The sequence below is a fragment of the Kogia breviceps genome, chromosome 3, assembly GCF_026419965.1.
Source record: "Kogia breviceps isolate mKogBre1 chromosome 3, mKogBre1 haplotype 1, whole genome shotgun sequence".
NCBI classification, from domain to species: Eukaryota; Metazoa; Chordata; class Mammalia; order Artiodactyla; family Physeteridae; genus Kogia; species Kogia breviceps.
Window position 1 is genome coordinate 45550880 of NC_081312.1, and position 24818 is coordinate 45575697.

Consider the following 24818-nt stretch of genomic DNA (forward strand, 5'->3'; position numbering starts at 1 on the left):
TTCGGGGGGCTCTTTAAAACACAGACTGCTAACCCCACAGCTTCACATTCAGTAAGCCTTGGGGGGCCCAAACAATGTGCGTCTCTAACAAGTTCCCACGTGACGCTGATGCTGCTCGTCCAGGACCCGCACTGTGAGAACCACTACTCTAAGCTTTTTTTTTTTTAAATTGTTCACACATCCCTTTTATTTTTTTTCCCCTAAGCTCTTCTTTTTAAAATACCTGTTTAATAGTCTTTTGTGATTCATCGACCTTAACTTTCCATTTATTCTCTTCTTGCTCCACACTTCTCTGTAGTTTCTGTAAAATTCCTTCCTATAAACGAAAGTATAGTTGTTCTGAAAAATTCATGTTCTAATACCAAGATAAACTATTCAAGCAACTAAGTAATATTAATAATTATTTTAAAATGTAGGTTAAAAATCATTTCCTACTGTTTCTGCAAGGACGGATTTGTATTTTTCACACTCTAGCTGTAGCAATGTGTGCATTTCATCAGCTTCTTTCAACTTGTGCTCTAAAACCTGCAAACAATAAAGAAAAATTCTCTAGTTTAGTTTTACCAGAAAGTTTTGTGCTTCAAATTTGTTTCAGTACTTAATGGTATATTATACAAATGGTTTCTATTTTATTATTAATCACTACATTTCAACCTTCTTAAGTAACAATGAAGTTCAATTACCTTTTTGGTCATTTGATTTTCCTAATAAAACTCTTAGAGTCTGTTTAATACAAAATATATCACACAATTTTGTAATAAATAGGCTTGTCACTCTTTAGTGAGACAGTAAAATCAAAGCTGACCCACATGTGAAGTAAGGTCACATGTGAAGTAATGCCATGGGAAAGAGGGTTTTATTCATGCCACTTGAGAGACAAAAAAAGTTAATCTCCCAAATTTCAGTAGTCAAGGATAAAAAATACATCTAGGCTCTGAATACTCCTAAATAATGTATTTGGGGATACATTAGCAAACCAGTCAGTTTCTACCTATCAACTGATCTTTACTTTCTAAACCCAAGCTAAAAAGAGAGCAAGAGACAGTTAAATATTCAGTTTTAGAAATGACTAAGATAACAGAGTTAAAGGAACGAGAAACATCAGCTTTGTACACAAATCAAACACAAGGAAGACTTAATAGCATTTCCACCAAAATGTACAAAAAATGAAACCACCTTCTTATACTTTCTGAAAAGATCACTATTCTACTCATAATATAGCCTTTATCTTTCCCAAGCTTATAAAGACAAATTCTGATTTACTTCTTTTTTCTATGTTTCTTTAAAATATAAATACTTCACTTCATGAACTAACCTTAACCTCTTCTGAACCTGAAGTTCCAGCCACACATTCTTTTGCCCTCTTTTCAAATCCATGCAACCATTCACTATAACTCTGTGGAGAAGAAAAGTCAAAACAACCAATTTCAAAAAATACCTAAATGAAGTAAGTATTTCAAATAACCAAATTAGAAGATTATAAAAGAAATCTATATAGACAAACAATATCCCTCTGGAAATTTCAACAAAGAATAGAATTGTTACGTAAGTTGTATGTGACACAGCCTTGAAAATAAACACTAAAAATATGCCTATGTACTACCACAAAATCAAATCTAAATTTATTTACCCTGTCCTAGGATATGTGCAATTGAATTCTGGACATACAGGTAGAAGATCTGGGCTCAAACCAGCCTCTACCACTTACTAGTGCTAGGGATTCAATATAAATTAAATTCAGATTTAGATGCTTAAAGTATGTAAGCCTCTCTTCAATCCAGGTCATATAGTTTAGATCACTCCTCTACTGATTTTCTTAGCAAAAAAGCAATAGAAAACAGTTTTAAAAAATTACTTCGTGTATAAAATCCCTTTTATATCTACTGGCTATATTAACTTAATATTAAATTTAATTATTATCTTAAGGTAAATAGTTTATTATCCATCATATCCCTAAAAATTTAAAATGCTAGACCCTAGGTAGCACACAAAAAGTTTAATGTATTTCTTAAATACAGACTACATGCAGAAGTATTCAACTTTTAACAAGTGGATGAACAAAAGCCAAATATCATCATTCATGTCTTATGGTGATTTATAAATATTTATAGTGTCAAAAAGGTTTGGTGGTTGAAGGTGGGTAATATTGCTGTTAAGAATGAATTTGTTACATTAAAAAGAATTTTTAATTCTGGTGATCTTATACAATCTTTAAAGAAGAGAAACACAAATTTTTAACTCTTTTGGCTCATAAAATACTGCCAAATAAATCCTGCAATTCTATTTCCACTAATAAAATATATAGTAGGAATAAAGAAATAAAAATGGCTTATGGCCACAAAGGAAAAAATATGAAGTATATGAAGAGCAATCCTTTCTCCTAGGTTCAATGTAAGAACAGCACTAGAATTGACAATTTATTCATATTGCCCAGCACAGGTTATTTCATCAGCTCAACCCGTATCTACTAAGCTGATCAAACCTGAATATACCCTCAACAGTTACAACAGAAACAAATGAATTTTTGCTTCTTGTGCAAGTTAGACGCAGATGATATGTAGATAAAACTGACGAGACCAAGCAGCTAACTCAGACTGCACAGAGAACAGGCCATGACGTTTACTTACATCACACCTGGCACCTACAGCCCTCTCCTTGAGAAATACCCTGATTCTAAGTTTGGGGCAGGAAGTGTACACAATATATCAGGAACAACTTGTCACACCACAAAGCAAAAGAAGCTACCAGGGCTTCCCTGGTGGCGCAGTGGTTGAGAATCCGCCTGTCGATGCAGGGGACACGGGTTCGTGCCCTGGTCCGGGAAGATCCCACATGCCGCGGAGCAACTAAGCCCGTGAGCCATGGCCGCTGAGCCTGTGCGTCCGGAGCCTGTGCTCCGCAACGGGAGAGGCCACAACAGTGAGAGGCCCGCATACCGCAAAAAAAAAAAAAAAAAAAAAAAAAAAAGAAGCTACCAAAGTTTAGCAGTGCTGTGTCAAAAGGATTTGGTAGCCAGCCTAAATAAGCTCCAACGGGCCAAAGAAGCAAAAGCAGACATGATGGACCTCCTAATGGAAGTACACAACACAGCCCATGAAATAGTCTTGCCTCTACCCATCCTACCCCTGAAGTGTTGAGCCTGAATCTAATCAGGCCTCCAATGACTACCAATTTATGGAATACACAAAGGACAGAGGAACATACTGACATTACTGGGATGCAGTCAGCTAAATCCAGACTGGGAAACTGTGTATGAAACCACTACATAAAAAAATAAAAAGGGTGGGCAAGGGGGTGTGCTGACAAATAAAAGGGAACGCGTGGAATAAAGATGATCCAAAAGACATCTTAAATCAATCACAGGTTGAGCTTATATGAGTCCTGATTAAAACAAACTACAATAAGTAGTTATTATTTCATTAAAATACATTATATGACAACTGAAAAAATCCAAATATTGACTAGATGTATGACATAAAGAATTTTTAAAAATATAATAATAGTATTTTTTAAAGGAATCCTTATCTTTTAGAAATATTTACAGATGAAATGCTTTGATGTTTGACTTTCTTCAAAATAATGGAGGAAGTACAGGGCTAGAAGTAAAACAAGACTGTGCATCAATGCATGCGATATACTGGTAATGGCTGAAGTGAGATTTACCAGTGAGATTTACTGGTTTACCTGGCTCATTACGCTCCTCTCTCTGCTTCTGACTGTACATACATACAACTTCCCACTAAAAGAGAAAAGGACCTGTGCCACCATTTTAGAAAACTACATGCACACTCACTGGTGTTCTCCACCCTCAAGTATTCACTGTATTAATTCTCTGAACGGAGGGAACTTTTCTCTCCCGTTTAAAACACATATAACCTCAAATAAAGCAAGTTGTTCTATATTATCTTTAAGACTTTTGCTTGAAGAAGTTAACAGATGACCAAAATCTTAAGTTATGAAATAAAAATAGCCTGGTTCTTAGTATTAAATACATTTAAAAATAAAGTGTTCCTAAAACTAAGAAGGAATCACTTAAAATTAAGTTCTATTTTGAATAAAGCCATTAAGAACATTACTGATTTATTAACCACTATTGACTTATGAAGAAATATTTCTTTCCCAAATGTTTATGATCCTCTAAATAATATGTCTCATATGTAAATTTTATAGATTACAGCAAAGTATCAACTGAAAAAACATAAATGTCTTTGAACCAAGTTATTGATTTTAACTACTCAAAACACCCTAGGTTAAAAATGAGAAAGACTGAGGGATCAGTGCACCCTAAAACCAACTGCAGAGTACAAATGCTGCTTATTCACAACTTCCTTGAAAAATGGTAAAGAGGTCATGTTTTAAAAAATAATAAATTAATCTTACCAAATTAGAAGGTACAGACACCTTTGGAAATAATTTTTTGAGAACTTCTTTAGCTTCTAACTCAACAGCTTCCACATGCTGTTGTCTTTCCTAAAGCAGAAGAAGAACCAAATCAAACTTACAAGATTACAGAATTTAAAAAAAAAAAAAGCTAGTCTTTTAAGCTCTTAGGGAAGAAAAAGACTTACTATTTTAAAAAATCTTATTACTGACAAATGTTGAAATTTCCCATTCTGATATACCAAAATGCTTACATAAGAAAAAAATCTGCAAAATCTCAAAAGCACCCTAAGTAACAATGTCTTATATTAATCAAACTAAGGCAATATCTGACAATATGGACATTTTCCTTGCCATCAAGTGATACCCCCTCCAGGAACAATTCAAAAAACAAACAAAAACACAAAAAATACTTCCTATAGCTAAAACAAACTACATGCAAAAAATATGCATCTGGGTGACATAACTGAGGCTTATTAGGCTGGCAAATCTCTTTCCAAAAAATGGATCACTGATGGACCATGGAATTAAAATGGCAACTTTGATACTTCCAGTTTCAAGGTCAGGTGAAGCTATTTATGCTAAACAAAGGGGGGGGAAAAAAGAACCACCAAAATTTGACAGGTGTACATATGGGAAAAATAGTAAAGAGAAAGAGGAAAAATTGATGGTGTACTACTTCACCAATGCCGTCAAGAAGACTAACTCTGGCATGTGTGTATGGACTCTGTCAGCTGTTAAATTTAAAGATAAGTAACACAAATGCATGTCTAGATTTGGTGATTTAAAATCCAAGTCTAATGGGTATCAATTATTAACTCAAAAGCATTGTTTGTCAAAATTAGGGTAATGACTTGATCACACGAAAAAATAAAAATCAAATATTCAAACTATCTCTACAAGATTAAAAAAAAAAAAGACATATATAAAAATGCACATCTAAACCAAGCCAAGAAAATCATCTCAAAACACTGGTGAAGTTCAACAGGTGACAAGAAGGCAAGCAAGCTAGCAAGATCTCAACCCTATCTTCCCCCACCATTTAAATCGATCTTTCAAATCTATTATGGATTTAAGATGCACACGCTTCAATTTAAGAAAAATAACATGAAAATCTAAAGTTATACAATAAGAAGCTAGAGATTATTCATATTCTGTACAAACAAAAAGCTGTTACTTTATTCGGATTAATGGCAAGATTTTTTAAATGGATGTTTTAATGGAGTATTTTCAATAACTCAGTAAAGTCCACTATTTTTCAGGGATACATCCACCTAACTGCATAAAATAAGGTACACTCATTTAAGGAAAATGATTAACTGCTAATTCAGAAACAATGAAGAGCTCATTTTTATCATCTGACCATAGAAGTGGTAGAGCAATCTCTGAAGAAAATCAGGAAAAGAGACACTGTGGAACAGAAACTTTGTTGAAAATTCCCCAAGGGAAAAAGAATCTAACTAAAGGAAATAGGTGTCTAACTTGTAACTAAGAAGTACAAAGATGTACTAGCAATTTTAGGTAAAAAGTTTTCATTTGACATAGTAGTTTGGTTGTGGATAGCAATTTCTATTCCACTTTAATATTGAAAACTGCATTATTATAATTTCCTTATTACTATCTTTACCTAAGTGTAACGTGTGAAGTACCTTTCATGTGAACCTGTCATTAATAGTAGGTCCTCAAGAACATTTACTCCTTACAGCACAACCTGTAGTCAGGGGTCAATCAACATTTTATACCTATGCTATCTGAGGACTGTCTAAATTCCATTAAAATAGAGAAGGAGTATAAAGTCTATGCTCTGTAGATCATCAGCCATGCGAGAAACCATCATGCACTTGGTGATTAGTTCTGAAATATAAATTCTTATATTCACCACCAAACAAATGATGAAACAAATTCTAGCTTTCTTTTGGCATCATAATATGCAAGAATGCCTATGACAGGTGGCACATAACTTCTTGTAGGAATGGCATGATATTAAGAGTTTAGCACTTTCTAGATAACCAGCCTCATTAACAACAAAATAAAGCTAAAAGGTAGCTCTTAACAGTGAAAAACAAAGTTATAGAAACAATCAGGAACTATACAGAACCCCCACTGCTGACAGGGCTGACTGCAACCACTGACGATGAAACAGTAACGTCCTACCTGGCCTAGATTTCTCTGGTCCCAATATCTGCCAGATATCTCAAATTAAGGTTTTAGTGAAAATTAGGGCCTGATGAATAAGTATGAAAGTAAATACAAATCCATTTATACTAAAGGAAATATAACTACAAACATGATTGATAAAAAAATTTATTAAAATTCTATTCTGCTTTAAAAAAAAGTCCTTCAAATGTCACTAAGACTTACATTTAAAATTCAGCATATTACCTTAGCACACAAAATACTTACAGAATGCTGAATTGAATAACATAATGAACTTTAACCCATATATGAAATTCAATAATTCTGTTCCACATTTATTCTTGGTAGGAATTTTCAAAGTGCTTGACTGAAATGGCACATTTATTTCTCTCAATCTTTAAAAACAACTTATCAATTACAATTCATTAGAAATCTTTAAATCCATGGAACAACTTGAACTCAGGGAGAATATCCTTAATCGTTTTTAAGACAGAGGGGGATATATGTTTCAGGAGCACTTTACATACTCTGGTCAAGAGGATTATCCCTTACATTAATATTCCATACTAAACATAAAATGTGCATCATTACTGTCCAGATACTTCAAAACCTAAAGTTTAATTTTAATTCCATCTCTTCTAAGGAAGCATCCCCAATAACACACCCAGAATTGATCCCGTCCTTGTACTTCTGAAGACTTTTATCATTTTCCACCTTGTCTGAGTCATCTTGGTGTGCCTCAAAGAACCTAGGAGAGTCCACTGTGCATCACAGGTGCATTGTAGGTACTCAAATATGTTTGTTAATTCAGTTAGATTTTTTTTTTTGGCTCAGCGTTTTCACCAAGTTCTCTTAATCAACCCAAGAGGTACACTCTGTCTAACAAGAGCTTACATGGGTAGCATAGGCTTCCTGAGACTCATCAGCTTAAAGCAGTAATCACCAAAGCTCAAACAATCAAGTAATCACAACAAAACAGCATGCCCAAAATTAAAGCTTCAAGGAGTAGATGAAAAAAAGCAGAGATGATAGAGGTGATAAATGTGGATGATAAGGAGATTTTATATTTAAATTGCAGTAAAATTAAATGCTTTAGTCTGAGTTTAAGACAAGCTGCAGATTTTCTCTGTTCAGTGGATTGTTTCTAGGAGTTAGCATTACAACCTTGGAAGTCTTGTTCACTTTGTCCTGCAGCATTTTTTCAGTTGATGCCAATGCTTCCATTGCTTCCCAGTTTTTCTCCCGAAGGTCCTAATCATTTTTAGAAAGAATGATTTCAGTTTATCCATTATTGAAAGATTTTTGCTTTTTGCTTCATCAGTATTTTGCACTGCATTTAACTGCTGCTTACTGCAAAATTATTTCAATGGGAAAATATGTATATTAGCAAAAAAAATAAAAAGCAATGTTTAGAAGTTTGAATGAGAAAATAAAGATGCCCACTTCCCATGTTTTAGTATACACACCAAATATGCCAGCTTTGAAGTAATTACTATGCACACATAACAAAGAAGAAAAAGCATTCAAAAGTAAACACAGAAACCAAGATTACAAATATAATTTCAGGTACATCGAATATTAGAGGATTAAGGACAGAACAAATACACAAGTATTACAAAAAGCTTTACATGTGATTTTTAAACAGGACCCAATATCACTCATAGGACTTTCCACTGCAGCATAACATTTTTTTCTCTAAATATGTTTTACTGATTTAACACATTTCAAGTCTACCTAGGAATGACATAGGAATTCACTGTATTTCTCTATCTTTCTTGGCATGGTCAAATGTGCATACCAAAAAGCAACCTGACAGGAATTGTATGAGCTACCTGATCAAGGCAAACGAGGAGGCTAGAAAGAGAAACAGAGGCCTTTGGAAACTGAGTTCTGAAAGATCTATTTTAACAGCATTTCATTAGCAAATACTAATAAGGACAATCTGCTATATTTCAGCCTTTCTTCAGATTTAGAAATCTAAACAGATTAAAAACAAAAACTAAAAAGCAATAATCACCATCCACTGAATGCTTACTTATGTGCCCAACACTGTACTTGGCACGTGACATAAATTTTCATTAATCCTCGTAACAACCCTAAGAGGTATTTATTCCCATTTTATAGATGGCAAAACCACAACTCAGGTAGGTTAATAAATGTGACCAAGTGTACACAGCAAATAAGGGGGCAGAACTAGAATGGACTGACATTGCAGTCTGCTGGCCTCCAGTGTCCTGGCTCTTTTCACACACTTCAGTGCCTCCAGCACTGCTGCTGCTGAGGCATTAGATTGGCATTACTATACCTTCCTTATCTCAGAATCCCGATAATAAAACACAGTTAAGATGGTAACAGTAAAACTGGCAAACTGAGCTTAGGTTTTCTGGCCAAGCAATGCTATTAGTAATGTTACACAAACATACAAAGGGCAATTCACATACCTAATTTTGACAAACTCAGAGGAGCAGGAACATGTCAACTTGTTATATTAACAAATTAACGCAAACTTTGAAAAATTAGCTTTCATTAGAAAATACCCACTTAGATTTCAATAACATTTCTGACCTTGCTCAAGTCTTAACAATGATACTTTTGTGTGCAAAAATTCCTCGTCTAACAAGAATGCTTGCATTCTACTTAAAGGTGTCATCCTCTGGTCAGAGAGAATTTAAGAAACTCATCTAAATTTACTACTTGTCAATATTTCACTATCCCTTCCATTCTAACCTAAATGTATTCAGGTTTTGAGCCCTCTAATATGCTTAATTCCAAAATTTGAAACATCTCTCAATTTAAAAAGGGAGGTGCCAGAAGACTTTGAAAGACATTTAATTATTGAAAATACTAGGTTTGAATACTGGCATTACTTTCAGTTTACAAAAAGGCTAGTCCAATCAAAATAAGAACAAAAACCTTTAATTTTAAGATACTGAGCTGAAAGAATAATTTTTCCAGATAAAAGTTTAACAGAAAGTCAACTATAGTTAAAAAAAAAAAAAAAAGGGCTTCCCTGGTGGCGCAGTTGTTGAGAATCCGCCTGCCAATGCAGGGGACACGGGTTCGTGCCCCGGTCTGGGAAGATCCCACATGCCGCGGAGCGGCTGGGCCCGTGAGCCATGGCCGCTGAGCCTGAGTGTCCGGAGCCTGTGCTCCACAACGGGAGAGGCCACAACAGTGAGGCCCGCATACCACAAAAAAAAAAAAAAAAAAAAAAAAAAAATCTGTAGCTGTAAATAATTGTAACGTCAACAATTGAAATGATATTCAGACATGTACAAAATGGACTTTTCATTTATTCATTAAAAAAATCCATTCTCTAATAAAGTGATTTCCCCAATAATCCTCTCATAAAACCTACACACAAAACAGTATTTTCCTAGAAAGATTAAGAAATCTAAAGTAGAAGTTGATTAAAAAATTCTTAACCATGATATTTCAGTGAAATAATAATAATAAAAAGCTTTATTCTGATAAAGATTTGCTTACATTGTTTTTCTTCCTCTGGTGTTCAACAGCATCCTTCAAAGAAGCTAACTCATTCTGGAGACCAGTTATTTCTTTCTCTCTTTCTGAAATTCTAAACCAGAACGTGAATATATATAACAATATTTTAGGTAAACAGTGAACATATTATTTGTTACTACAATAAAAACAGCAAGTAGATGATGCTTTGAAAAATGCATTAACCTAATAGGCAAACTCTTTAAGCTTAACCATAGTTACCACAGAAAGCCTATTCATGAATTCCTATTTTCAGAAATAAACTTTTAAATAAATTTTTACAATATGATATACTGACAATTATGCTAAAGAGAAATCATCCCCTAAAAAACAGTTCATGAATACATGAACAGCTGTAGTTGTAGTCAACTTCTATTTTTATCTAGGGCAGTGAAGTAGCTATTTTCAGAGGAGTGAAAACTGATGTAGACACATTCCCTTAAATATTTTTTTTTCCAGAAGGTAATGAAATCAATTATGACTTTAAGTGGCTAACCCACAATAAAAGCATGATATTAACGTGAGGTAGGTGTTCTCTTTTCATTTTCATAACAGTCCTGGGTTTCATGTTTTTCTGGTTCTATCAAATGAGTTAGTTACTTCCCAGAAATGCAGAAAGAAATGGCGGAGTCACAATTTGATTCTGTTATAGCTGAGAGGAGGCTTGGGTAGAAAATTAAAGTACAAATCGCTCTTCCCTAAGAATAAGACTCGATATAAGGGGTTGGCAAACTAGGGTTCAGGGCATGACCCAGAGTCTGGTTTTGTATGGCCCTTGAGCCAAGAGCTGATTTTATGTTTTTAAAGAATTGTAGGGAAAAAAAGAAAAAAAAAAGAATATGAAACTATGTGGCTCACATAACCTAAAATATTCACTGTCAGGCCATTTATTTAAAAAGTTTGCTGACCCTTGCTCTATACAGTCAAACTCAAGACTCAATTTAATAGTAAATAATTCTAAACTAGTAAACTACCAACTGTGTAAACAAGTCAAGATGGAAGAACACACAGATATAGCACTGAATATACTTCATGTGGTTGACATTTAACATTTTGAAACATACCAACTTACCTGAAATGACCTTAAACGCAGCCTCTTAGAGAAAAATACAGACCCATAATAAAAATGTTTCAGTTAAAAAAAAAAAAAACTCCTTAAAAGAGAGTAACCAGAAAGATTACAAGATTTGCTTTTTTAATGCAGAAGCTAAACCAAAATGTGCACCATTCAATTCCACAATGATATTAGGAGGATAATTGAGATAATTTAAGGTAAATCAGTAAAGGCTTCGAAATATAGTTAAATGTGATTAGATATTTCCTGAATGCCTGAAAAACCAGTTATCACCCTCAACAAAATGTTCAAAGAAATCCAAATACCATAAAAGGTACATTTAGCTCAGCCAAGGGCACAGCTAAGCTCTAATGACCTACAGTCCAAGAAATCCAAATAGAACTGTAAAAATTAGGGGAGCATTTGCAGTTACATTAAATTGCTTATCTGAGAACTGTTTAGTAAATAAAAAGTTGCCACTTCCCAAATTGTGAATAAGAATTATTACTTACACTTTTAATAGTTCTTCATGAGGGGGAAAAGAAGATGCCTATTAAAACAGTTGAATGTTATTTTCAAACAAAGGTTTCTTAGAAGACTTCAAAAAAATTAAATCTGTTCTCAGACATAAACTGAGACAACACCAAAGGTAAAAATATCATATATTCTATATGCCATCAAAAAGTAGTTTTAATAAAAACATGTACACATTTATACAATGTATTGAGTGCTAAATCAAATCTTCATTGTCATTATATTCTTAAACTCTTCATTTAACAAATATTTATCAATTTCCTATCATGTGCCAAGCACTGAGTTAATACCTTAAATTTTCATAATGCGTAATTCATATTTGACTACACTAAGCCTCCAAAAGTCAAAAAAATACCATTAATGAAGGAAAAGCAGGAAAAGTTAGTTAACTTGCATATAACAAAAATTTAATTTTACATAATACGTAAAGGTACATAGCCCTTCACATATGGTATTTATTCCTGATGACTACAATCTCCCAAACGAAACTACTATAAGCTTCTTGTCGACAAGGACTCTAATTCTTTTGTCCTTCAAAATACTTCTGAGTTTATCCATATACATTCATAATATAAATTAATTTAAACAATATTTTGGTTAACATTATTTTTTTTTAAAAAACACACATTTTATTTTTACCAAGCAGAATTATACTCTGAAAAAGTATTTTAAATGGTGGTAAACTATTACTTATAATATTACACATTTCTTAGTTTCCTCCAATTATAGATGTTTTGTTTGTGGAAAGGGGAAGTAGGGTATACACATGTTTTTAAGCTGACCTCTACAGGATTTTATCTGACTTGCTAAGAAAGGCATTCTAAAGGATCTGAAAACATACACGGATACATAACAGAGCTGGAATATAGATAGTAATGTTATTTGTGTATACTTTATAAATTATAGATTATCATATCTTGGCTATAGCATAGCAAACTGCTTTGTTTTTTAGGAAATTTAATAAACACTTATAAATAAAACAACACATACTTTATTCTCAATGAAAAGGCAAAATGGTAACACTTAACAGTCATGACCACATAAATAAAAGGCAAGGCATCTAACAGTACCTACCTGTTGGTAGTTCTGCTGCTTAAGCTCCTCAATTTGGGATTTAAACAATTTGTTTTCATCTTGTACTTCCTATTTAAACAAAAATTAAACATGAACACATGGACAGAGCTTTTATTTTCCATATAAGCTTTAAGACGTATCATACAAACCAGGCAAATTCTACAACAGTAACTATTTTTAAAGGGTGTAATAAGCCCTATATTAAAATATATTATAAAATTAGAATAATTCAATTATTCAGTACTAGCCTGGGAGTTGGTATGTTTCAATGGAAGAAAACAGGATCCAGAAACAGACCCAAACACATGTCAGAATTTACTACAGGGTGACACCTCAGATCAGTAGGGCAAGTCCTACTGGTATTTTGGGCAGTATTTTCTTTATTGTGGGGGCTGCCCACATACTGTAAGATGTTCAGCAGCATCCACAGCCTCCACTTATTGGATGCAGTAGCACCCCTCCACCAGCTGTGATAACCAAAAATGTCTCCAAATATTGCTAAATGTTCCGGGCAGAGGACAGAGCCACTGCAGTCAAGTAATAATTGATTATTTAATAATGTGGCTATTCTTTTATTTTTTTAAGGTTGAAATGCTATTCTTATAACTTACTCCAATAAATTACATGTGAATAAAACATCTAAGCAAAAAAAATAAATTATAAACATAGTATTAGAAGAAAACACGTGGAAACATTTTTATGATCATTGAGTGAGAGATAACTTTCATTTCAAGACTTCAAACTCAGCAAACTACTTACATTTCAGTACATAAAAATTTCCAAAGTGGGGTGGGGGGGTAGGGATTAAGTCAAAAGGAAAACTAAAATAAATCACCTCACACAACAAGAAGGCTAACTTCCCTTACTATGTTAAAAGGATCTTATAAATTAGTAAGAAAAAGTCAACCCAGAGGGGAAAATGTAGGAATAATTACAGGCCAATTCATATACAAATGTGAGTGTTTAACTTCTCTATCAAATGCAAATTACAATAATCTGACCATCTTTCAAGCATAATATCAAATGTTTTCATCTTCATCGGTGTTGAAGAAGATGAAAAGGAAATGGCTCTCTGTTGGAGACTGTAATTTAGTTGTTGTAGTTTGGTTGCTTAATTTAATGCAATTTAGTTGTTTAGTTGTAATTTAGTCTGTTGGAGAGTATAAATTAGTAAAAACACTTTGGAGGACAATTTAGCATTATCTGACAAAAATTAAAATGAACCTACTTGGGAAGGAAAGGGAATGTGACAGAACCAACCCTTGAGCATGAAATGTGAGCACAAGTATCTGAGACAGTGCAGACATCTAAAATTTCCTATTACTTCAAAACAATGTTTTGTAAGGACTTTCAATACTAACTACATGAAGATGAAGAGATACTATTTTCTATTTTAATTATCACTTTCAAGAAGGAAAAAAACCCTCTGCATAAAACCCAAAATCTCACTTGTAGGAATACAGATATAGTATAGTAGCATAAGTATTGAAAATGTGTGTGTATTTACCATAGAACTGTTGTAACAGGAACCACAACTCTAAATAATCTAAGTATCCATAAACCAGGACTGGTTGTATAAATGATAATACAATCATACAAAAGAATACCATGAAGCCATTCAACGTTAAAGATAAAAATGTGCTTATGTGGAAGGACCTCAAAAACATTATTAATTGGGTGGAGGGAGCAAAATACAAAATTGTGTATGATTAAATACAATATGTTTAAAAACTATTAAGTACACACACACACACACACACATTTTATGCATGGGCGCTTGCTCAAAAGATATATAAATAATTGATAGTGATTATCTCTGAGGAATGAGACCCAGTATCTGGGTAGGAGGGAATGTCATTTTGTATTCAATTTTCTTTTGTAGTAGTTAAAATTGTTTTCAAACATGCAAAGACAGAAACTCACATGATAATTTTAAGTATAAACATATTTACCTGTAACAGCTTTGTTTTTCTAGAAAGATCACTCTCCCTTTCTTTTAGCACAGTTTCTAATCTTTTCATTTCATTTTCCTTTTCTTTCAACCTAGAATTTTTACAAAGACGTTATATTTAGTTATGTGAATTGGTGGAGCACAGGAGAATTTTAGGACAGTAAAACTTTTTTTTATAATACTGTAATGATGGATACATGTCATCATACATTGGTCAAAAACCCCTACAATGTACAAAAAGCGTGAACCCTAATGGATACTATGGACTTTAGTTAATAGCAATATATTGATTTGGTTCATCAGTTGTAACAAATTAGCACACAAATGCAAGATGTAAATAAGAAGAAAAATGGGGAAGGAGGGTATACAGAAATTCTCTGTACTGCTCTCTCAATTTTTTCTGTAAACCTAAAAATGATGCCCCAATATTATATTAATTTTCTTTAATGTGAGGTAGAAATAAATCTAAAATCATACTTTAATGATCTATATACCTACTACAAATAGGCCTCAAATGTGTCTCTAATGATACAAAAGAACCTTGGCAGTTATATAATGCCCATAAGATAAACAGTTAGTTGTACATATGAGCAATCTTAGTGCCAATAAAGACATCTCCTTTTTCTCCATAAAGATAATGACCTAATAAATATCTTCAATATCTTACTTTTTTAAAGATACAGTTTCAAAGGGCCACTCCTTAAACATCAATAAAGACTGATGAGATTACATCAAAGGAAAAATCTCTTAAAAGTAATTGATAGAAGGCCAAAACAATGAAGTACAGATACCTTTCTTACCACTGTAGACTGGTTTAGTTTAAGAAAACAGACTTCATAGGATAAAAATTTTCTAGGATAACATCTATTAAGACTGATACCTCCTATGCTCATCAGATTCAGTATTTTTACTAATCGGCACAGCATTAACTGATACAACAACAGATACTATTTTCCCCCAAAGGCAAGTTACTTTTATAGAAAGATTCAATATTCATTATCAAGATTATGGCTAAGATTATCTTCTGGTTAATTCAGAGATGTTATTCTTTCAAATACTAACAATGATTCTAATTTGAAATAAATTTAACCTCTCTTTATAATAATTACATACTTTATTTAGCAAGAGAGAGAAAACTTAAATAAAGCCAACCAGTCTATATTAGCAGAAAGAGTATCTCAGAAAATGCATTTAAGGATATGGAAAAGATAAAGTCTCTAGGTATCAGAAAGCATTTGAAAGGCCTCTGTTTTATTATACCAAACAGAGATTTAACTTATTTGCCCCTGGACTATAATTCCTACTTAACAAGAAAGTTAATAACTTAGAAGAAACTCATCATATAATATTCAAGGACAGTCTAAAAAATATTGAGAAGTTCCTCTTTAAAATGCTGGCTAAAAGTATACTTACACAATCTCAAGTTCTTCAAATCGTGAGGCAGAACATGCCTAAGAAACAGATTCACATTTTTAATTATAACATGAAAAAGATCAGGTTCTATAATATATTATCTATAGAATCACTCACCAGTAAAATAAAAACACAATTATATGTGGTAAATTTAAGATTGAGCCATTCATAAAACAAATAATGGATTTTCTTTATTTAACTTGTTAATATCCATCTGTTAAAGGATTACAGATTAATACAACAATTAAACACAGACACTTAAAAATGAGAATAAGAGTCCATCTGAAAAAGTAAAGAGAGGAAATTCTTTCAGACTTAGGTTGACAAATTAGGCAGTAGTAGACTTGACAGGGATAAAAGTTAATTTATCAACAACAAAACAACGATACAACAGTAGTTTTTATGGCAAAAAACTCAGAGAACATATTAACTTCTTTATTTCTTAGTACAGTAAAATAAAGATTCCTCATGTTTTATAAAATATGCTGGTAATCTGTTTATACTATACCTCTTGCAAGTTACGTTGTGCTACCTCCTGAACGTGAGCTTTCAAAGATTCATTTTCTTCTTGAAGATCCTGAAAAAGAATAGGTCTAAATAAAAGTGATATTCAAGTATAAAAAAGGTGTTTACTATTGTTTTTAACTCCTCACCTGTAACCATTTCCCTCTATTGGCTAGGTCTTTCTCCTTCTCTTCTAAAACAGTCTTCATGGTATTCATCTGTTCCTCCTTTCCTTTTAATCTAACAATAAGTTAAGAACTATCAATGAAAATATTACATGACTAAACAAAGCAAAAATACTGGAGACTGGAAAAGCGTATTTTAGGTTGTACTCATAACCCAAACGGATTAAATAAACTAAAAAATAAACATTTTAAGTATAAAGGCATATAAGATTTTGGAGATATCAAATTAAGCAGCTGCTCTACTCCCACCCCTTAACACCCTGTTTAAGTCAATACCAGCAAATTTAGCTTATCACAACTAGTTTGGGTATGAAATATGTAACCAGTTTCACAGTGGCTATTAAAATGGGCAAAGAGCACCATGTCAGTTGAAGGTCACATTCAGATTATAAAGCAGAAAAATAAGACTTCCACTCTATCCCCATTCCCATCAAAAAACCTACAGGTTAAATCCTAAGGAAAAATTTAAGACTTTGAGGCCTTTGTGAGATATAATTTGATGTTCTTTAAAATATTACTTGAAATCAAATAAAAAGGAGTTACAATTTTCATTATAATTATATTTAACTTGTGGAAGAGAGATATTAAAGGGAAATGAGGCAAATGGTACTTACAAGTTCTGAAGTTCTTGAACTTGAGAAGTGATAGATAACTAAAATATAAAGAAAGAAGCAGAAAAAAAGCAATTCATAACCCTTTCAGTTTACCTTAGTAGGCTTTATGGGAAACCTTAAAATGTGCACACTTCAAATTACAAAGACCTAGCCAAAATGAGATGACTTGATTTCACCTTCTCTTGACTCCAACGACAGTAAGAGTAATAAATTAAAAATGGGGGGGGGGGGGGGGGAGAAGAGACAAGGAATTGGTTATAAGTCTAAACAATGTGATACTTTTTTAAATTATGAAAATTAGAATATTAACTGTCCACATACCTCCCCCTACCTTGTCAAAGAGCTTTCTCTTCCCAGTCTTCAAGGCCAACTACTCAACAGTACTCTATATTGTCCTTTAATCTCCTCTTCTTACCATACACAGTTCAATAGTACCTTTAATTCCCCACTGCCTTCTCACAGTCCCTTCAGATCTTGGCTTAGATGTCAGTTCCTCAGAAGGAGACCTTCCTGAACTCTCAGTCTATATTAGGAATTTAATCTTATCCTCATACCCTATTTCATTCAACACATTATCTCCAACCACTAACATAGTACTTTGATAAGTAGGAGGAACTGAATAAATATTGCTGAATGCATCTGTTGGTTGGATGAATGAATAAATCATCTCTTCCATGCAATCTCACCACTTTTTTTCAATCAAACCTTATCAGATTATATTCACCAAAACCACCCATCTATTTCCAGTAACCACATCTACCTCTGAAATCCCCCAATGAAATCTGAACTTTATTCTATAGGCAAAGGTTGAGCAATACATATTCTATAACAAAATATTGTGGAACATGCATTTAAAAAAACAAGGTTTACCAAAGTGTTTTTTTTAAGTTGGCAAACTAAAATGAAACATTAATATAGAAAACTTTCCAGAAAAATAACTTTAAACAGTTAAAAGATATGTTGATTAAAATATTAAGAACATTTTCTCAAATCAGGCAAAAATAATAAAAAGCACATAACCCAAAATACTTACAGCACACTACTAAAAGTTTTCTTCTGAGTAACAAGAAAAAAACCAAATAGTTCATTAATACACATACACTAATGAATCTGTCATGCTATGGCTCTGGGATTTTTACCTGTTGAGCCTTTTCAAGCTGGATATTTCCTATTTCTTCTTTTAGAGCCTCTATTTCCTGTTTCAAATCCTTGACAATGACAAAACAGACAAGATTGGACAATGGAAACACAGAAATTGACATAAAATGCAATGTATAGACAAACACATGAAATTAAATGGTATTCACTAAAGCTGATAAACAAAAAAGCAAAACATTAAGTTTTCTCTCAATACCTGAATAGTTTTCTCCTTATTAGCAACTTTGAGAAGTTCAGCTTCCAGAAGCTCTTCTACAGACTTGATCTTTCCATCTTTTTCATGGATCCTTAGAAAAAGAAATGCAATATTAAACTTGGGGAGAAATCATCAAGATCCACCAACTAAGATATAAAAATAGTACCAAATCATTAATAGGCTCACCAAATCAACTCTTCCCATTTTAAGTAAAAGAGCAACCATATTTTGCAGACAGATGGGGAAAAAAATACTTAAAGCTCTTCCTAAATGAGAATTAAGCAGTAACTACCAGATGGCTGAAGCCTATGCACGCAAGGAGAAGCTGGTGACATGTTTACAAAGTGCACAGGTAATATAAGATTTGTACCCCAAAGAATACTAGGGAGAATTGAGTTCCTCTCAACAATATAGGTTTCTAGGGCTCTGAAAGCTATGGCAAAACTTACATACAATTATGGCATTAAACTTTATAGACACTTCAAGAAAACAACACATACAAGGAACTGATCTCTATCCAATATAACCTGTTCGTTAACAGTTCCTAGTGCAGAAACAGAAAATTAACAATTTGATGCCACAAGTTAATAAATGGAGTCAATCATGGAAATTGATTTTTTAACAATTGTACTGGGAAAGCACAGCTAAGTCTCCTTATTCCAGCAATGAAAACTTCTAGCCATCTTAATTGCACAATAAAACAAGATTTATGAGCACTAATAAAACTGGACCAAAAGAAAAAGACCAGTTTAATAATGTCATTACTTACACTTTCTTAAGTTCTTCAACTAGAGATGCAAAGGAAACCTAGAAATAGGAAAGTATCCTACTTGGTAATTTGCTCAAAATATAAATGGGTCATAAATAGAAAAGTATGTTGTTCTTTAAATTTTCCACTACACCAAAACCCAGGAAAAGTAAACCTGGGAAGTAATTCTTTCTAGATTTTTTAAAACGTCATAATTATGAAAATGAAAAGCACTTTGAAAGTAAGCAGCTTTAAAGCTACTTATGGTAAGTGTAGGTCAAAAGAAAAACCAATAGATAAATATTAAAATTACTGACTCAATGATTCTAACCAGATAAGGAGAAAATAGGAAATTTCCTAACTTCAGGTAACCTCTTTTACTATTATTTAGAGTCTTACCTTATATATGTATACTCAAAACCTTTTATCACTATAGTAACAAGCAATGACATCCTACCTAGAATACTCTACCCAGTGCCTGGCATAAAGTAAGCATTTAATAAATTGCAGCTTCTATTACTGATAATCAAGTCACCAATCATTCACAGATTAAAACTATAATTGACAAATTCCATGTTGGAGAAGGGAGGAACAAAAAAAGGCTTCCTGCTGTATCTGATAACAGGTTTGCCAAACGTTTAAAAGAGAATGGTTGCAGGATCTACTAAATATATTACCTGATCATTTTGCTTGGCCTTTAAGTCTTGAACTTCTTTTGTCAGAGATGAATTTTCTGTTCTTATTGCCTTTTTCAAAGACACATAAGCAAAACATACTTTTATTTTCTGAAAAAAGAGCTAGCTTCTCATTTTTCTCTAACTGCTTCTTTTCCTCTCTGAAGGCCCAGAAATCTCAGTTGCTCTGTATGTCTACAATCTGCAACTTCCAGAGCTAGCCAAATGGACTTTAATTCAATTATCCTCACAAGTATTTCTACTTATGTTTCCACAACCTGAAAACCACACAGTATACCACTTGTCAAGTCACTTCTCTCCCTAAAATCAAATACACCTTTTACCTTATTTCTTCCAGCAATCCTATCCAAATAAAGTTAGTTAAGGCTAATGATAATCATAAAATAAAACTGCATTCTCTCCATTCTATGGCCTCCAATACTATTTCATGAACTTATCAAGTCCACTAGTTATTCTTGTAACTAGTTATTATTTGGTTATAATTCGGGCATGGGTGGAGGTGGGGGAGCATATATTACAAGAATATAACAAGAATATCTACTTCATTAAGGCAGTGAATGCTATAAGTAACTACACATTTTTGTATTTATAATAAAATCTTAAATTTAATGAAAAAGGACATCATATAAATTCATAAGTGGATAACTTAAAAGGTATGGGAAAAATATTACATGTTACAGTAAAACCACTTCATATTCACTGAATAATCATAAGGAAAACAAATATACAAAATTCTTTACATTCAGTTCTTCCTCTTTAGTGGCCACCTGAATAAGTCCAGTTTCAAGTAATTCTTCTACAGTCTTCAACTTCTCATCTTTTTCTTGAATGCTGAAATTATAAATTTAAAACACATGATGGAACTATTTTTCAAAGAAAATGATATGATTTCTAAATAAATATTTTACATGGATCAACTCCTATGCCCATTGTTCCTTATAAACTTTCAATTCTAGAAAGGTTTCTAAGGATCTTTGGTCATGGTCCAAGGGTAGTCCCTCTTTACCAATAACTAAAATGTATTCAAGTAATACATGCCTACATGCAAGCCTAAACAAATAAATCATGGCCACACATGACACCCACAAACTTAATGTAATTCCAAATCAATCAACAGTACACCACTCTCTTCCATTATGAAGTACAAAGAGAATTTTAAGAATTTAGATTAATATAGTTAATAATTCTGCTATCTCAAACTTGGTAGAAATGAGTCATTAAAATATTTTTTAAAAATTTAATCTCTTACCATCTTTCCATTCGTTCCAAAACATCTTTATTAGGCTAAAATAAAATCACCAAAAAAGAAAAAAAGAAGATTAATTTTACAAAGTTTGCATGAGGTAAAACTACTTCAGAAATAGAATTCTATTAGCATTAATTAGATCCAAAATTTAGGAAGATGATTCATGTTTGAAGACTGCTAATAGTTAAAGAATTACTGAATTCAGAAAACACAAGACAGGGGTGTCCCTGATGGTGCAGTGGTTAAGAATCTGCCTGCCAATGCAGGGACACGGGTTGAGCCCTGGTCCGTGAAGACCCCACATGCCGTGGAGCAACTAACGGTGGCCGTGCACCACAACTACTGAGCCCACGTGCCTAGAGCCCGTGCTCTGCAACAAGAGAAGCCACCACAATGAGAAGCCTGCACACGGCAACAAAGAGTAGCCCCCGGCTCGCCACAACAACTAGAGAAAGCCTATGCGCAGCAATGAAGACCCAACGCAGGCAAAAATTTTAAAAAATAAAATAAATAAATTTATAAAAAAAGAAAAGAAAACACAAGACAGAAAAGATGAGGCTACTTACACAAAAGACACAGAAAAAGATGAAATATAAAATGGGCTGGCAAAAATGAACTAGTTCCTTGTAAGTTTTTAATTACTATAAAAGAAATATTAAGGATAAGAAGAGAATTTGCCCCTCCTTTACATTAATTCTTCAAATCTAAAATTCCAAGGCTCTAAGGCCTTGCAGGCCAAAAAGGAGGCTTTGTTCCTTTTTTTAAAAAAAAAACTAACGTGTAAGGCAAGTGCACAAATCCTGTGTACAATTCAATGAATTTTTAACATGTAGACTTCACATAACCACCACCTAAGCCAATATAATGTTTTAAAACTGACTGTAGGGACTTCCCTGGTGGCGCAGTGGTTAAGAATCCACCTGCCAATGCAGGGGACACCGGTTCGATCCCTGGTCCAGGAAGATCCCACATGCCACAGAGCAACTAAACCTGTGAGCCACAACTACTGAGCCTGCATGCCACAACTACTGAAGCCCACGCACCTAGAGCCTGTGCTCTGCAATGAGAGAAGCCACTGAAATGAGAAGCCCACACACCGCAAAGAAGAGTAGCCCCCACTCACTGCAACTAGAGAAAAGCCCACGCGCAGCAACGAAGACCCAATTCAGCCAAAAATAAATAAATTTATAAAAGTAAAAAATAAAATAAAATTGATTGTAAAGTGCAGAACCAACACAAGAATGTATTCTCCTTGTTACATTAAAACATGACATGTGAGCTGATCCCAACCATTCACCCATCCTTCTAGCATCCCCCCCATACACTTTACACAAGTCCTCAATGTTATATTTACTATGTGTCCAGAAGCAAGGTTTCCCCCTCAGCATTCCTAGGTCTTCAGGCAGCTAAGCAACCTGACAAAACAGGTTTGGGGTCTTCTTCCCTTCAACATTCTCTTCTACCTATCCCATTCCCTACCTGCTTTCTCCTAATTTTGCTGGTTTTGTAATTTTTTTCCAATTTTATTACAACCATTTTTCACAAATAGTATTAATTTTTCCATTACCAAATCCAAGTCATAAGATTCCACTTTTAACATTATTTCTAAAAATTAACCCCCTTTTCTTCAATGTCTTAGGTTAGGTCCTCAGCTTTACTCATCTCAAATATCACAATACTCTAATTCTTCTCCCTGTCTCTAGAGTTCATAAGGACTATACTGTGAGAGGTACAGGAGAACTTCCGAATGGGAAAAAAAAAAACCTTTCCTACCATCAGAAAGGAGATATGAGCTGTCAAAAGTACATTAAATCATGTTTATAAATTGTGAAAAATAAATCATGCAGTAAGTTTATAAATCTGTCATCAAGATTCTTTTGTCCATCTTTATTTTTATTTTTTTAATAAATTTTTTAATTTTATTATTTTATTTATTTATTTTGGCCATGTTAGGTCTTCATTGCTGCGCGTGTGCTTTTTCTCTGATTGCAGTGAGTGGGGGCTACTCTTCGCTGGGTATGCAGGCTTCTCACCGTGGTGGCTTCTCTTGTTGCGGAGCACGGGCTCTAGGTGCGTGGACTTCAGTAGATGTGGCACATGGGCTCAGTAGTTGTGGCTCATGGGCTCTAGAGTGCAGGCTCAGTAGCTGTGGCGCATGGGCTTAGTTGCTCCGTGGCACGTGGGATCTTCCCAGACCAGGGCTTGAACCCATGTCCCCTGCACTGGCAGGCGGATTCTTAACCAGTGCACCACCAGGGAAGCCCTGTCCATCTTTATTTTTGATGCATGTCATCTCACATAAAAACAATACAAAGTAGGTGACTATGTATGGTGATAGACATTAACTAGACTTACTGTGATCATTTCACAGTAACACAAATATACAATCATTAAGTTGCACACTTGAAATTAACATGTCAATTGTATCTCAATTTTTTTAAAAAGACAACACTTTTAAGTCCTAGTTATATGCAGCTTGATCATTTAATTGTATTACACCTTTAGTACTGCATACTTCACTACCACATAAATTCAAACACCTCATGGTTACCAGAATGATCCATCTAAAATACTAGACAAAATGCTGATTCATTCTTTCAACATCCTTCAGCAGCATACCCACATTCTAGATCAAGCTCATGTTACACAGCCTACAAAGCCCTTCATGATTAGACCCTAGCAAATCTTTCTCTTCCCCTTAATACCTCATACTTTGCACTTCCACAATACGCCAATATGCTCTGAATATGCCAATCTGGCCACACTGCCCTGACTTTTAACACTGTATCCCCTCAGTTTGGATTGCTCTTTAGCTGTTCAGTAAATTCTTAGCTATTTTTCAAAATCAGGTTTAGCTGTCCCCTTTCTGTGGCACCTCTTACTCTCCTTCAGACAGAATTATCTCTTCCTCTAAACCTGTAAATACAGTTTAAAATTTTTTCAAAAAAAGAATTTTATTCATCACACTTTTCTGTGTGTACACCTATCTCCACACTAAACCGTATTCTTGGGGCAAGAACCAAGTCTCATTCATCTCTGTAGCCTTAGCATTGTAGCACAGTACCTAGCATACTCTCCATTAGTAAAAATTTAATGGACTCAATATCCTTTAACAAGGTTACAGTTTAACAAGTACTCTTGGTCAATTGCTCGCTGAATGTTCACTTGCATGAAATCGACTCAACTTAGTTATCTATCCAATATTTTACCTTTATACATTATTAATCTAATCCAATCCAATTTTCTCCTCCCTGGATGACTTTCAAAACTATATCATACAACAGTGAATTATTCTGCAATAAAACAGAACCAGGCTGCAGGGCAAAAGAAAAAAAACTTCCTAATGCTACAGTTTTTACTTAATAATCTTTATCTTTGAATCTTAAAAAACTACTAGTAAAAAGTCATGCTGTTCCTTTGCTAAAAAGT

General features: G+C 33.7%; 1 protein-coding gene across 23 annotated transcripts in view; it reads right to left on the minus strand.

The window, feature by feature from the left end:
• The window catches only part of KTN1 (kinectin 1), a 134764-nt gene that overhangs the window by 20658 nt on the left and 89288 nt on the right, over positions 1-24818 (minus strand). For 12 of the 23 annotated variants that reach the window (XR_010839545.1, XR_010839544.1, XR_010839546.1 and 9 more), the window contains 19 exons: positions 21393-21427; positions 20884-20974; positions 20126-20194; positions 19470-19507; positions 18701-18791; positions 18486-18554; positions 17347-17384; positions 16697-16787; positions 16552-16620; positions 16044-16081; positions 14632-14722; positions 12680-12748; positions 11584-11621; positions 10003-10093; positions 7681-7767; positions 4381-4470; positions 1316-1396; positions 436-525; positions 224-316 (listed from right to left, as the gene is read on the minus strand). Coding sequence is in view for 15 of the 23 variants with exons in the window: in XM_067028435.1 (XP_066884536.1) it covers positions 224-316; positions 436-525; positions 1316-1396; positions 4381-4470; positions 7681-7767; positions 10003-10093; positions 11584-11621; positions 12680-12748; positions 14632-14722; positions 16044-16081; positions 16552-16620; positions 16697-16787; positions 17347-17384; positions 18486-18554; positions 18701-18791; positions 19470-19507; positions 20126-20194; positions 20884-20974; positions 21393-21427 (1359 nt within the window). In the remaining 8 variants the exon portion in view is untranslated. The remainder of the gene's footprint in view (positions 1-223; positions 317-435; positions 526-1315; positions 1397-4380; positions 4471-7680; positions 7768-10002; positions 10094-11583; positions 11622-12679; positions 12749-14631; positions 14723-16043; positions 16082-16551; positions 16621-16696; positions 16788-17346; positions 17385-18485; positions 18555-18700; positions 18792-19469; positions 19508-20125; positions 20195-20883; positions 20975-21392; positions 21428-24818) is intronic. The other 11 variants (XR_010839548.1, XR_010839547.1, XR_010839551.1 and 8 more) reach the window with 1 other exon arrangement.